The 15,216-nt window shown below is 39.8% G+C and overlaps 1 protein-coding gene across 4 annotated transcripts in view; it reads left to right on the plus strand.

Annotated features, from left to right (window-relative positions):
* Nucleotides 1-15,216, plus strand: part of LOC149029137 (MraZ) — a 122,835-nt gene that overhangs the window by 96,614 nt on the left and 11,005 nt on the right. For 3 of the 4 annotated variants that reach the window (XM_089140534.1, XM_089140543.1, XM_089140559.1), the window contains 5 exons: nucleotides 313-501; nucleotides 596-882; nucleotides 6,772-6,979; nucleotides 7,074-7,313; nucleotides 10,819-10,904. In XM_089140534.1, coding sequence (XP_088996660.1) covers nucleotides 313-501; nucleotides 596-882; nucleotides 6,772-6,979; nucleotides 7,074-7,313; nucleotides 10,819-10,904 — 1,010 coding nt within the window. Of the gene's footprint in view, nucleotides 1-312; nucleotides 502-595; nucleotides 883-6,771; nucleotides 6,980-7,073; nucleotides 7,314-10,818; nucleotides 10,905-15,216 lie in introns of those variants that run through there. The other variant, XM_089140551.1, reaches the window with a different exon arrangement.

The raw sequence follows: 15,216 nt of genomic DNA on the forward strand, positions 1-15,216 counted from the left end.
CTTTGACAAGAGAATTTGTACAGGTTTTTCATAATACCTGTGAGGCTGTGATGATTAAATAATGAGATGCCATGGATCCAGATTTGAGAATCAGATAGCTTCTAGCATAGACACCATTTCTCATTTTAACTTGTTCGATCCTTGACCAAAATTTAGAACCTAATCTGAACTCATCTATCATAAAATTACATATGAAAACTATATGTGTTTGTTGGGCCTTCAACCTGTCCCTAATGTACGTATGTGAATCCTTAGTTTGATGGAATATAAGAACTATATCATGCATCTTATTGGAGTTACTTTTGATATCAGGTAGGAGCGACACTGGATTTGATGGTTGCATACATTGATTTCTTCCTTGGTGGAGATGAGAAGCGGTTAGACATAGCTTCCACTATACAGCAAAGGTTCCCCATGTGCATCATATTTGGTGGCGACGGAAGCTATATGTCGCCTTACAATCTTCACAGTGATATGTTGCTGACTAATCTTCTTGGCCAGGTGTTAAAATCTTTCAGTTATATTTAATATGCAGTACTAGAGTCACCAATTAACTTCATGCTTTATGTGAATTCTAATTTCTTTTTTTTTTCAGCATGTTCCTCCAACAATCTGGAATCGATTGGTTGCTGGTTTGAATGCTCAATTACGGACAGTGAGGCAAGGGTCTATACGTAATGCACTTATTCCAGTTATTAGGTGGATAAATAGTCATGCAAACCCTCAACTTGAGTTTCATGGAGTGAGAATAGAGTTGGGTTGGTTTCAGGCCACAGCCTCTGGTTATTACCAACTGGGTATCTTGGTATCGACTGGTGATTATTCTTTTCACAGCACCCAACATTCTGATCCAGTGGAAACAAATCATTTTGAAAACCCAAGGTACATTTTCTGCGAGATTGCTTGTCATTTTGCTTAAAGTTAACAGCTGGTTATTATTATACAATTTCCATCAGCATCTTCTATTTTTGTAATCATTTCTCTCTTTTTTTCTTTTTTCTATGATTTAAACTTTCGGATGGTTTGCGATCATTTTTCACTTAATCACTGAGAAACACATTGTTAATTGATACCATAAACATTTATAAGCCAACCTTCCCCGAAGTGCCCCCCCCCCCCCCCCCCCCCAACCCCAAAAAAAAAATAAATAAATAAAATAAAAAGTAAAGTACTTCATGGTCAATTGATATGGCACTCTTTGAATGTTTCATATCAAACTCAGATATTGTGGTTATCTAATAGTTGACTCTTGATGGGGAAGAAACTAAACAAGTCATTTCACGTTTTTAATGTTGTACAACAGGGGGTTTAGCACTAATTCAAGGCTCTTTATTTTGTTTATTTATTTATTTTTTATTCTGCAGATTCATCAAATTATGTTTATAGATAAATCTGTATTGTTGCTTTACCATACAGCTTTTTATGAGAAGATGCATAGAAAAAGATTACATTTTTCAATCGAAAAATTGTTGATTTGCTTCTCTTTTTTCTACCCATCCAATTATCAACATCCCTCTATTTTTGCTTGATGACCTATAGGATCCAATCCTCTCAGTGCAATGAAAACAGATGCATTACTGTATCTGTACCCCATGCAACCAAGTAAATGGTTGGAGTAAAGGCAGGTGCCGTATTTGTTAAGGTTAGGTGTCTAGGCCCCCTCCAATGTTTCCACTGCCTAGACACCATGACAACTATGGATCATGCAAGCTGATCTACAACCAAAGATGCAAGGTTGCTCTATGATCACATTGTAAACCTACTACTGCATATGTTAGCATGCATCGACGTGGTAGCAGATTCTCTTGCTGGGTGTGACTCACATGAGAAGCTCTAGTTGTGCTTATTGAACTTCTATGGATTGTCTACTTCTTCACTTATGTTGTTGATGCCCTGAATTGTGCTGATGAGCACCTTCCTACAATGGGAAATCTTTTCCTTCTCAACTCTTCTATGAATTATCTTCTATGGGGCATCAGTGGGGACTTCAATGTGCAGATATTTAGTCATTAAAAGATTGGTGCTCACTCCCATAGTATTCCTGCCATCATTGCCTCTAGTGACTATCTTGACACCTTGCCATGAGTGACCAGAGATGGTTCACATCCCCTCTTAATTGCATTAACGGAGAGTTAAGATACTTAAAGAGTTGATCAATTGCTTCCAAGTTCAACCTTCCTTATCAACGAAGCCTAGTTGTCGCTTTTGCCCTCTTCTTTTGCCTCCTTCCTTTTTCGTAGTCTCTCTGGCCATTATCCGTGTTACCTCCACATTCAGCACATCTCATCCATTAGCCCAAAACCCTCCAAATTCTTAGACATATGGACCTCTCATCAATGCTTCCTCCCCTTGGTCTGCAATGCATAGGCTGAGCCAATCAAATATCCCTCCCTTCCTCTACTCGCTTTCTAAAAAACTTAAAAATACCAAGCTGGCTCTTAAAGCCCGGAATTCCTCTTCCTTTGGTGAAATCTACCCCCTGGTATCTTCTTGTTGGTTGAACCTCACTCGAGTCCAATCCCTGTTGCAGGATGACCTCCATAATTTTGCTCACTTGCTTGTAAGAAGAAAACTCTTTCCTCTAGGATGAGAATTCTTTCCAGTGAATTCCATGGTTAAGTGCCTTACTTCCAACTCTGCTTACTTCCACCACTCTCACAAAGCCAAATCTAATTACAACTCCATCTTGATGCTTTTGTTTAGTTATCTTGGTTGGATGATATCCTTGTTGCCATCACTTCCCATAAATCTAATTAGGCCCTGAACCTTGATGGTTTTATTATATGCTTCTTCTTCGCTTTCTGGGACGTTCTCAGAGTGTACCTTATTAAAGCCAGCAAGAATCTCTGCTTCAATCCATCTCAGCTTGCTTCTATCAATCAAACCTTTCTTTGTCTTGTCCCCGAAAAGGGTGGAGCTTTTTCCATCTCAGACTTTCGTGTGTTCTCTCTATACAATCTCCTCTCAATAAATTCATTGCTCAGGTCTTTGCTAGTTGTCTTAAACTGGTTATCCCATATTAGCCAAAACCAATTTGCCTTCGTGTCCAGCAGAATTTCTGCAGATAATGAACTTTTTTGTATTGAGGTTATGCATGGATTCGACGAAAATCCACTCCCCTGTGATTCTTATGAGATCTCCTTTCGTCTCGTTTCTTTCATTCAGCGACTGGGTACGCACTTCGCCATGAAAGATCTTGGTGATCCTCATTTCTTCTTGGGAATCGAAGCCAAACGTACATCGACTGCTCTAGTCTTGACTCAGACTAAATACACCTCGGATCCGCTTACTCGCACTCATATGCAAGACTCCAAGACATGTCCCACACCCAACTATAGCTCGTCTGGCTCAAAGCTCTCTGCATACGATGGTGCTCCTCTCTCTGATGCAAGAGGAGCTTCATAGAGCATTAAATTCTCTCTGCTGGAATTTCATATGCAATGTCTTGTGCCAAACTTCATCTCTTGGATCTATACGTGCATCTCCTCTTCTTTCTTCTCTCTTCTCTTTACAATGATTTAAATCCCTGTTGGTTTGGTTGCCCACTTACCCCTTCCTTTCTCTCGCCCTTGAGGTGCTTTGCAAGAACCTCCAATTGAAAGTAGACCAGTATCTCTCACCCATTTCCAAATGCAAACCCCTTAACCATACCCACCTTGCTTTTGTTGGTGATCTCATATTCTCATGATCTTTATTAAAGCTTCCCCCTCATCCATCTATTCCATTTTCTCCTCTTTCTAGTTGCCTGAGTCCTTGACTAGCTTGTGGCATCTTAAGTCCTATCAAGGCCAACCTTCTTCATCTCACGGGCCTCTCTGTGGGTTCCCCCTTAATTGTTTTGTGGCTCACCAACTACCATTGCACCCCATGCTGGACCATGGCCTACTTTACAAGAGGCTGCAACTCTAGAATGTTAAGCTCCTCTCCTTTTCTGAAACGTCTATCCTCAGTAAAGCAGTCCTCCAATTTTCTTACCTTTACTGATGTTGTAGCTTCTCCCTCCCTAAGGCCACTATCAAAGCGATGGAGAGTTTTTCTCTATTCTATCTAAAGGTAAGGAAACCTTCAGGTTTCTCCATCCCACTAGTTGGCCCTTTCTCTGTGAGATCTGAAGGGGGTTTCTAGATCCACATATTTACAAATTTAACATTGCCAGCTTGCTCAAGCTCATCTGAAAAATCACTTCCAAGCATGACTCTATTTGAGTCAACTAGGTCTATGCTTATCTCCTTAAATAGGAGTACTTCTGGACCCTCAGCAGCTTGCCTTTTGACCCTTCATGGGTCTAAGGAAACCTCCTCCTCCTCTCCCCCTTTACCTTATTGGCTACATCCTCGTTTATCTTTAGTTGATCTTGTATCTCTTTCTGGCTTGACTGTTGGCATCTAATAGGTATATTGTACAATAGCCATAGCCTTAGGGTGGTCTACCCTCCTATATTTCTAAGATCACCCCTCTCCTCCTCCATTGCGAATGCATCCTAGTCCCTCCCTCTCTTAGGTCTGCCCCTCCTTTTTCCCATCCACCTCCTCTTTGGATGAAATCACCTAGCTGCTCTCCCACCTCCCCCTTTCAATGGCTCCTTTTCCTCTTCCTCTGCTTGGAACTTCTCCCTCTCTGGAGTCCTACTGTGTACTGTCCCCGGCCACCCACCCAACATCTCCTTAGTCAGTGCCAATGTGCCATGTCTCCTGTAGCCCCACTTGTTCCATGTGTTGAATTAGAACTGAAGATGTCAACCACCTTTTCTTATCCTACCCTTTCTCCCTTTTATTTTGGGAGAAAGCCCTTGCCTCCATTTGGCATTGCCCCCATAGTTTTCCTTCTTTCTTTTGTGGGTTGTCATGGGTGATGAGAGATCCTTCTCTGCTAGCTCTATTTGTGAATAATTTTAGTGTTGCAAATTAGGACCAGGTACATCTTAGCCCAAGCTCATCTTGGGCCCAGGTGTGCGTAAAAGCAGCACAGTGCTTGATATTCTGCCCCCTCCCCCCCCCCTCTTTATGTTTCTCCTCCAAAGATTAAAAGAAGAAAAAAGAAAAAAGCAGTCCCACACTAGAAAGACTAATGCAGATCCCTCATCAAATTGGCCTATTTTCCTATGAAATCAGCCTAGGGCTGATAGATATAGGTGTTGAGGCCCTTTATTCCATAGGTTATGTGGTCACGGGCCTATTCTATGAGGCCAATAGTTATGTGTCTAGGCCAATTGTGAAATATGTTTATTAATTAGTTTAATTTCTCTAATTATGGAAATTCTACCCAAATTATGTTATTAGAGTAGAATGACTTGATGCATCACCCTCAAGATTTGATATATTTTTTCATGTTTTTGTTCAGGGAACTGCCCTAAGTTCTTGACATAGACAAAAAAATTAAATTCTTTTGGGAAAAAGTAGAATAGTCTTTTCTTATCTTTTGATTCAGTTTTAAGTGTCTAAGTCCAAGATAGTTCCAGTCCAACTAGAACTCTTTTTATTTGTTCTTAGGAGTCCATTCCTCATAGAACTCTTAAGTTCTTGACATAGACCAAAAACAAAAAAATTAATTCTTTCAAAAAAGAGAGTAGAATAGTCTTTTCATATGTTTTTATTTGGGTTTTAAGTGTCTTAAGTCCAAGTTAGGAGTTTCAGCCCAAATAGAACTCCTTTTATTTGTGTATAGAAGTCCATTCCTCATAGAACTCCTACCTTATTCTTATAAATAACCTATCCCACTGGATGAAAAGTTACCAATTCATGAGAAGGTCCAAGAATTGAGAATTCCCTAATGTCGGAGGAAAGGACAGCCTTCTACAACTCCATCTCCTTCTGATCAAAGCATCTAATTCCCCTCTGAGTATCTCCATCCCTTCTCTTGTCGCCTTTTTTTCTATTTTGAATTTGAGTTTGTTTGATTTCCCAAGACACCCAATATTCAAGGTTAGATCAGCACCAGTGTAGCTGTCACATATGTCCCAAACTTTGGGTGCATCATCCCTCAACCCTAGTGAACTCGAAGTCCAGTTTTACCCATTCTGACCATCGAGTTCTGTTTGTATTCCATAAAACTCCCAAAACAAGAACCCTCATATCTTCCAATTTACCATCCAAATGCTACCAAACTTGAAGGTCATATCCCTATATCATTACTTATATCCTCTCCAATTTTCAGCCCATTCTACACTATTGACCCTTGTTTTCAATTTCATGGAATTTATCCCATATCTTCCATGGCCAAGTATCCTTGATAACTTTGAAACCTAACCCTTGTCCCTTGAAGTTGACTTAAGCATCCCATATATACCTAATAGGCTAATACAACTTGTCTATCTCCCCCTACTTTCAGAGGTCACACGTTAAAACCTAGTTGAGGTCATAACAAATAATCCTCCCATATTTCACCCCCCCCCCCCAAAAAAAAAAAAAAGTTGGCCATCCCCATAAATCCTAACAAAAATTTCTAGAAACCCTTTTTTGGCCCCATTTGAGTTTCTTCTCTTAAAAGATCTTTGAAGAACTGACTCTCATTTAATTGGGGGCTGCATCAGTGAATGTGGGAGGTTCGAAGACCTAACAATAAGGTACTTTCTAGGTAAGTCAAGACATCTGAAGGGAAAAGTTGGAAGCTTGCTTTTGACATCAAAAGAGATAAAGTCCTAAATCTGTAGAAAAGACCTAGAGCTGAAAATCCATCTGATTTTATTTTATTTGGCCTCTGAATATAGTTTTTGCTATAATTTAATTTATGTTGGTTAATCGATTCTTTATTATGTTTTCATCAAAATATCAGGAAAAGTGCGATGATCACAGATAAGAGCATTAAGCAGCTGCAACAGAATCAATCTTACTTCAGCCATGCCTTGTCTCGTAAGAGGATAACTGGAGGAATGAATGGAGGGATTATAAATGAAGTAACCTTGAAATCCTTGGACTATAGAAGGGACTTTCTGTTCCCACTTTCTCTTTTTTTGCACAACACAGGACCTGTTGATCTTCAGGTAATCAGATAGTATTGCTTATTCTTCCTATATCCATTCTGTTTAATAGATTTTTAATTAATTAACTGAATATTTGGATATCAATTTCTTCCAGGGCACCCTACAGCTTTTGATCTGTGTCATGCTCTTAGGAGATGTTTCTGTCACTCTCCTTACATTAGTTCAATTCTACTGGATTTCTCTTGGGGCTTTCCTTGCTATTTTGCTTATTCTTCCATTGTCCTTACTTTCTACATTCCCTGCTGGTCTGAATGCTCTTTTCAGTCAAGGGCCAAGAAGAGCTGCACTTGCTCGTGTATATGCACTTTGGAATGCTACTTCTTTGTCTAATATTGTAAGTTGAAGCCTTTTGTCACCACTTCATTACTTCCTGGGCTGAACATGAGAAGTATCAAAACTCTTCTGTCTCTGGATGTTATATGTGTGTGTGTGTGTGTATATATATATTTGTTTGATGTCTGAGAAATCTCCTCAAAACTCTTCTGCTCCCCACCCTCCATAATTTGCATAGAACTTAGTACCTAAGGTGTCAAAAGTGGGGAAAATTCCCAACAAATGCTGATGGCTGTTTCCTAAGTCATAGGTGCTACTGTGCTACAACTCTAGGCTTTTCTGCTGTCAAAATGTAATCAAAGTCAGAATAGAAGGCAGTAGGAGAAAGGTCCTAGACCTTGGGAATGGTGGGAATGGAGATTTCCTCCAGTGACCTGCTTGGGAAATCGACAGATACTGGTTAGCAGCCGTTGTGGAGGGTGGCATCCTTGGTAACCAAGTGCAGAAGGTCCCTAGCCTTGCAACTCCAACTATAATATTTATGCATTCAATCAACTCGACTTTGCGCCTTTACTCTCCCAAGGAGGTCATAATTGGGCCAAAAGCCTTACAATCATAATAGTAAGGCATCATTTGTTTGCTAGATAAAAAAGGGTGGGAAAAAAATAAACATGTGAACGCCCGCACATAGGTTTTTTTTTTGGGGGGGGGGGGGGGGGGGGGAAGGAAAGGAAAGGGAAGGATTTTCTGGACTAATTATGGTCTAACTTTTATTAAATCCTTTACTTTCCCACAAAGTCCCAATAATTTAGTAGGACTTTAAAAGGGGATGGGGTGGGAAAAATGACCTCCCACATTAGAAGACAGGGTTTCTTAAATTAAAGAAGCTTGTCTGCTGACTTTTGCACGATGGAATTTTGTGGAAAATTTTACTTTTTCTACCCTTTTTTCCCACTGCACTTTAAATTCTTTCAAACGAATGATACCTAAAGGAATTAAATAATCCTATTCTAACTAGATTTTGTCTTAGCAATTGGTTAAGTAAAAAAAAAAAAAAAGGAAACACAACTTTCCCATCCATGCACCACATTTAAGTTGATGGAATATTTGTTGAAATCCTTGCATGTATCATTATGACACTGCAGACCTTTATTTATAAAAATAGAATGAAGTGAAGAATACAAGAATATCTAATGTGGGATTAAAAATAATAATATTCCTAACAAGAGAAAATGACTTACAACATTCCCCCTCAAGTTGGTGCAAAGATGTTTATTAAACCCAACTTGCTAATAATGCTACTGAATAACTTGACACTCAAGCTCTTCGTGAATATGTCAGTTCGTTGATTGCCAGATGTGACAAATGAAATCTGAATCAGCCCAGACTTGATCTTCTCCTTGATAAAATGCCTATCAATCTCTACATGTTTGGTCTTGTCATGCTGAACTGGGTTATGTGCTATACTTATGGTTGATTTGCTGTCAAAAACCAATCTTATAGGTCCTTCTAGATCTACCTCAAGTTCCTAGAGAAGGCCCTTCAACCATAATGCTTCACAAATGCCTTGAGCTCGAGATCTAAACTTGGCTTCAACACTAAATCAAGCAACTACTGCTTGTTTCTTACTTCTCTATGTCACAAGGTTACCCCTTACATAAACATAGTAACCAAACATGGTTCTTCTATCATCAGGACATCTTGCCCAATCTGCATCTGTATATGCTTCCACTCTAAAATGTCCATGAGAAGAAATCAAGATGCCCTTACCAAGAGAGGCATTTAAGTACCTCAAGACACGATGTACTGCACCTAGACGGTGAAGAGTAAGGACCATGCATGTATTGACTAAAAAGGCTAACAGCAAAGGTGATATCGGGTCTGGTATGTGACAAATAAATCAGCTTCCCAACCAGTTTTTGATAGCTGCTCTTATCAACCGGTTCTCTTCTTTTTTTTTACTCCAAATGTTGCTTCAGTTCTACTAGGGTCTCAACAGGTTTACACCCTAGCATCCCAGTCTCTTCTAGTAGGTCTAATGTGTAATTTTATGAGATAGAGAAACACCATTAGATGAATATGCTAGTTTCAATCAAAGAAAGTACCTAAGCTTGCCCATGTCTTTTATCTCAAACTCTGTCTCCTAAAATGCCTTCAAGTATGAGATTTCTTCTTCACTACTTCCTGTCATCATTATGTTAACCATATATACTAGAAGAACTGTAATATGAGAACCATCTCGTTTAACAAATAGGGTATGCTCTGCATTGCTCTGTTTGTAGCCATAGGAAACCATAGCCTTATGAAGCTTCCCAAACCAAACCTTGAGAGATTGCTTTAGTCCATACAATGTTTTCCTCAATTTGCACACTTTCCCATGTGTTTCAGGACCAAAATATCCAAGTGGCACATCCATTTATACCTCTTCTAGAAGCTCTCAATTTAGGAAAGCATTCTTAACATCCAACTGCTGAAGAGTCCACCTTGGTTCACAGCACATGAGAGAATGGTCCGAATTGTAGTCATCTTGACAACTAGAGAAAATGTCTCCTAGTAGTCAGGACCATAAGTCTGAGAATTCTATGAGCAACAAAATAGGAGGGAAAAGACCCACCCAAGTATTCAGTCCCATTATTAGTCCTAAGAATTTTCACAACAGCACCAAACTAGGTCCTAACCATATTATGGAAATTTTGAAAACAAGAAAAAACATCACTTTTCTGATGAAGACGGGTACGCCCAACTGCCCAAGTAGTCCTAGTGCAACAATCAATAAAAGGCACAAACCAATGATGACCAGAAACAAACACAGTCTGAGAAGGACCCCACACATCAAAATGAATAATAGAAAAATGCACTTTACTACGATTTTTAGAAATAGGGTAAACACATCTAGTTTGCTTGGTTAAAATGCAAGCATCAAAACAAAAGTCATTCAAATTACATCTTTTAACTAAGTCTAGAAATAATATAGTCATTCAAAAGACATGGGCCAGCTTAGGTACAAAGGGAAAGGTGGTGCTCAATGATGGGTCAGACCTTGCTCTGGTACCATGATGGAATATTTGCTGAAATCCTTGTATGTATCATTGTGACACTGCAGGCCTTTATTTATAATTATAGAATGAAGGGAAGAATACAAGAATACCCGATGTCGGACTAAAAATAACAAAACTCCTAACAAGAGAAAACTACCCTTCTTTTACTTACAACATAGGTCCATTTAGTTGGCCAGTTACATATTAAATCCATACAAAGAAGACCCCTATCTGTTCATATATCAATCCTAGATTGTTTTCTAGTGAAAAAAAACCTCTTTGGTGCTGTATTTGTGCATTAGCTGGGGGAGTGATGGTTGACAGAAGGGTATCAAAGAGAAGAGGGATGACGGTAGATGATGCGAGGTAGGGGGATTTCCCAGGATTAGAATGTATCAAAAGCCTTTTAAATTGGACATTTTGATATGAATATGTTTTGCAGTTTACTGTGCTTATACTTGCATCTGTTATTGATGAAATACTTCTGCATTTTGCATCTTTAATGAGATCATTGCATGGATCTTGCAGGCTGTCGCTTTCTTTTCTGGTATCTTGCATTATGGGTTTTTCTCTTCTCTCCCACCTGAAAAGATAAATGTCTGGAAGCTCATAAGGTCCACTCTCAACTTCTGCTTCAGCCACTCCATCTTATTATAATGCTGATATTTGTGAACAGGGGAAAACACTCACTTGAGTTTATCAATTCATTGCTTCACACCCAAAAGGAAATTATAGTTATGCTTATATGGTTTGAATTTAATGATTTTTATGAGAAACATAGATATGGGTATACAAACAAATATCTTGTCTCAATGCCATTTTGTACCCAAGCTTTCCTCTCTATTATTTAGTATTCACACATGCATCTGTGCATCTTTGTTGAGTGGGCAAAGGAAGCATAAGTAACTATGAGAACTAAAGGATTTTCAAAAGGGAATACTCCTTGTTCTTTGAGAAGCTGCAACCTAGTAGAGGGAAGTAGCACCTTAAATGTAGAGCTCATCAGCACTAGCCTTGCTTAACCAAATACTGTGTTCCAGGATAATGAAAATTGAAATTTCACCAATATTATCTCGTTTTAAGGATTTTGAAATTATGCATTTTCCTGCTTGCATGGTTCAAAATCTCGGTCTCGAGCCTGAACTGGGCCAGCCAGAAAACCGAGATCTCTTGGGATCTCCCGAGATCTCAGCTCAGATCAAGTAAAATAAATAAATAACTAAAGACGCCAACTCAAGTGACCTCGAGGGCCCATCTCGTTGGGTTTTAGGGTTAGGTTGGTTTGAAACTTGGTATTTAGCCTATTTTGGGCCTTCTAAACACAGTGATGGCAGATTTGTGAGAAAACAAGTGTATGTAAAGTTCCAAGTGGTCCCTAACTTTGTGATCGAAATGCTGAAGGAACAAACGCGCATGCAGTCTTATAAAACATAAATTACAAAACCATTAATTGATATAAATGGAAATTTAACGGTTTTAAGTGATAAAATACATCAAACATGTTAAATTGTTCATAATTCCACATTAATCAGTACTCAGTAGGACATTACAACATCACTAGAGTAGGGTACAAGCATCATGAGTAAAAGGGTAACGAAATCATTGAGACAATGACTATGTTACTAAGCGACTCCTCAACTAGCTCCACCAGCCCCAAGTCCTATAGGTCCTCTATGTTGTTCAGCCAACTCCATCAAGTTGTCAAAAATAGCATCCCTCACATGAGGAGGGGCAGCAGCGACTTGGGTGCATCCATATAGCATGCAGCAAAGTGTCTCTTGAACCTTCGTTTTACCTCCGTTCAGTACTTTACCGCAGTAGTGACATGTTATCCTCTGTCTTCCTGGATCAATGGGACTCAGTGTTGCCGAGCAATATCATCATCCACCATGGTTTAGCAACCTATGTATTGAATTAAAAACCATCATCATATTCAATGTTGAAGTGAAACAATTAAAATACTTGTAAATGTAATGTGTTATCAAACTATTAATGTGACAAAGTGAATGTGCTGTGCAAAGTTTAAACCTGGTAGTTGACTGACTGGTGTATCACTCAACCTGCTCCCACATCCTATTCTGAGTGTAGTGCGCGTAGCCTTCCCAAGTCAATGAGCTATTGTAATACCTCTTGTATGTGTCATAACATGAAAACTGGAGGAAGAACAACATGGTGAAACCTTCAATGCTACTTGGCTGATCATGTGGCTACTGAACAGGTGGGTATGGGTTCCTTAAGAGGTCACTCAACAACCTACCTTTATTGCCATAACTGAACTTTCCAGGGCTGGGGTTTTGAGGAATATGACGTCCTCCATAGATAGAGTAGCCACTACAATCAAAACCAATGGTGTGATGTGATTGGTCTATGTGTACTTAAAAGTCTACCATGGCTGATGGTAACTTCCAGTCTGACTGGTGTTAATGCTTATACTCCCCGTGCTCTCTACTAGATCATGTATGCTTAAATCACTTTGTGACTGTGAGCCATGGCCATGCCTTCTATAAGTCATGGGCCAGGCACTGTGGTCAACATCTTGTGTAGCATGGTAAACTGGGTCACACTAGTGAATCTGATCAGTGACATCCCCCCTTCAGCTTCCACTATGTTGGCCTTCTCCACCTCCACTTACACCACTATTAGCTGCTCCATCACCACCACTGCCTCCATTGCTCTGAGATTGAGTAGGGCATCATCATCTCCCACTGTTGAGTATCCACTCGAACTCTCAGCTATAGCAGGATGGCCAGTTGCCTCCTCAAATGGTAAAGCTAGTTGTGTAGTTGCTTGTGAATGCACTATTCCCTCATCTGAAGACACTTGGACCTCCACTTCAGATGGGTCCATGGCAGCAGCAATTGTAGGATCAGGCAGCCCCCTGTGACATAACAAGCCAGGATCAATCCAGGAAGGCTTGAAAGAGAGGCTAGGTCAGCAGCCCTTCTTGTGGCATCACCTAGGGGAGCCAAATCATACCTTGGGCGATTTGATTATTTTCCTACCCTCATTTTGACTCCTAGTCAGTTTTGCTAAGTCTAGAATATTTTAAGGGTCCATAATCGTTTTTGTTTTCATAAATGAAGTCCTATTTGTCAAGTTATAATAGTGTTTCAGTCCAAATGAAGTCCCTTCGTTGTTAGGTTGGGAAGTTTGTCAAGTCCAAGTAGAAGTCCTTTAGTTGTAAGTTGGGGACTCCTAAGTTTGTTGGGTTCTAGTTTCATTCCTTTGTGTTAGGCTATAGATTTAGCTCTAGTCTTGTGGATTAATGCAATTGAGAATAGAAAGTTGAAGCTAGAGAAGTGTGATGGGTGTCCTTCAAGATTTCTAAGCTTGAGGAAACCCTGCGGCACCTATTGCAGGTTATTTTCTTCAATATATTTCCATCTTGAGCAGTAATTCAGCAAGTAAGCATAGACCCTAACTCCTCCCAACCAAGATTGTCAAAGCATTGCCTATGCATCGCTTGGGCAACACCGCATCCTAACTCATTTTTGGAGCTAAGGAAACCTGGTGTCGCTTTATCGCCTAGGCAACGCCTTTCATAGTTGTCACGGCGACAGGGTGATGCGAGGCGGTTTAGGCCAGTTGAGGCAGTGTGGCAACAGGTGCCTACGAAGGCACTTCCTAGTCGGTCAAGGCATTTTAAATGACATTTTTAGTGTACATCCCATGCACTAGCTCATTGTAAATATATCTTATCTTATATAATAAAAGAACTAACATTAGGCTATCTTAAATCATTCAACATACCACAAACCATCCAAAGTAAATTACCAGTATCATACTCATTAACTATTGAATTCAAGAATCAAGATATCTGTAAAATTAGCACAGATGAGGAAGCGGCTATCATTTGAGAAGAAGAGGCATCATGCCTCAGTGATCAGCTTGAATTTTATATATATATATATATATATATATATATACCAAAAAAAAAAAAAAGGTGCCTTCTTTGGAGAAGATGACGATCTCGGGCCCTCGGCTGTCGTCGAATAGAACAGAGGCCTGAGAATAAGAGACACCAATCGCCTCAATGTATATCTTTTTTAAAAAACACTCGTAGGTGTTGGAACACATCATCATCAACAACAACAGCAACCCCAAAAAACAATAATAATAAATAAAAAGGTTAACAACTTGCATGGCCTAAGAAGAGAAGCTAGGGAAAGGAAGAACCACCAGAGGTTGCTGCTCCAACTTGGAGAGTCGAGTGTCGATACTACAGTTGCAACTCCAAACGTGAACTCAGAGCTTCAGGGTTTAGGAGCTTGAGGAAACCCTGCGGCACTTATTGTGGGTTATTTTCTTCAACAAATTTCAATATCTGGCAGTAATTCAGCAAGTAAGCATAGCCCCTAACCCCTCCGAACTCCTATCTCCTTAGTGTTCGACCTTAATTAGAGAACCAACCCTAAGACCAAAACCCTAGTTATAATCGCCCCGTGAATTTACAAACCCTAACCCATAAATCCATTTCTGGAAATCCGAAACTGAAAGTACAGAAGTAAAATCTCCTGAAATACAGCTTTAAGCTGAACCTATAATCCCTCCCAGCAAACATAGACTAACCCCTAAGCCCTAGCAACCCAACCGCAGGGTTTGGAAGGGTTTCTTCCCTAACTGCAGACCTCTAAACCCCCTATTTAGCTGCTGCCTTGTTGCAATTCACCCTAAAACCCTAGCTGCAGAATTTTTTGAACCCTAATTTGCTGCTGAAATCTAATGAGAAGATCTTGAAGACTGGCCCCTTGAGTTGAGGTTACATCACCCTGGCTGAACCATCATTGATCCACTTCAATCCCTAACCCACAAGTATATGACATCATCCTCTTCATCGTTTGCCTCATGGAAAATCTCCACCAATTCAATTGGTTCATGAGCAGAGACGTCCCCCATATCCTCATGTATGTGTTTTAATCTCAACCA

This window comes from Hakea prostrata, chromosome 1 (genome assembly GCF_041222555.1).
Source record: "Hakea prostrata isolate BN-2017 chromosome 1, UWA_Hpros_2, whole genome shotgun sequence".
NCBI classification, from domain to species: Eukaryota; Viridiplantae; Streptophyta; class Magnoliopsida; order Proteales; family Proteaceae; genus Hakea; species Hakea prostrata.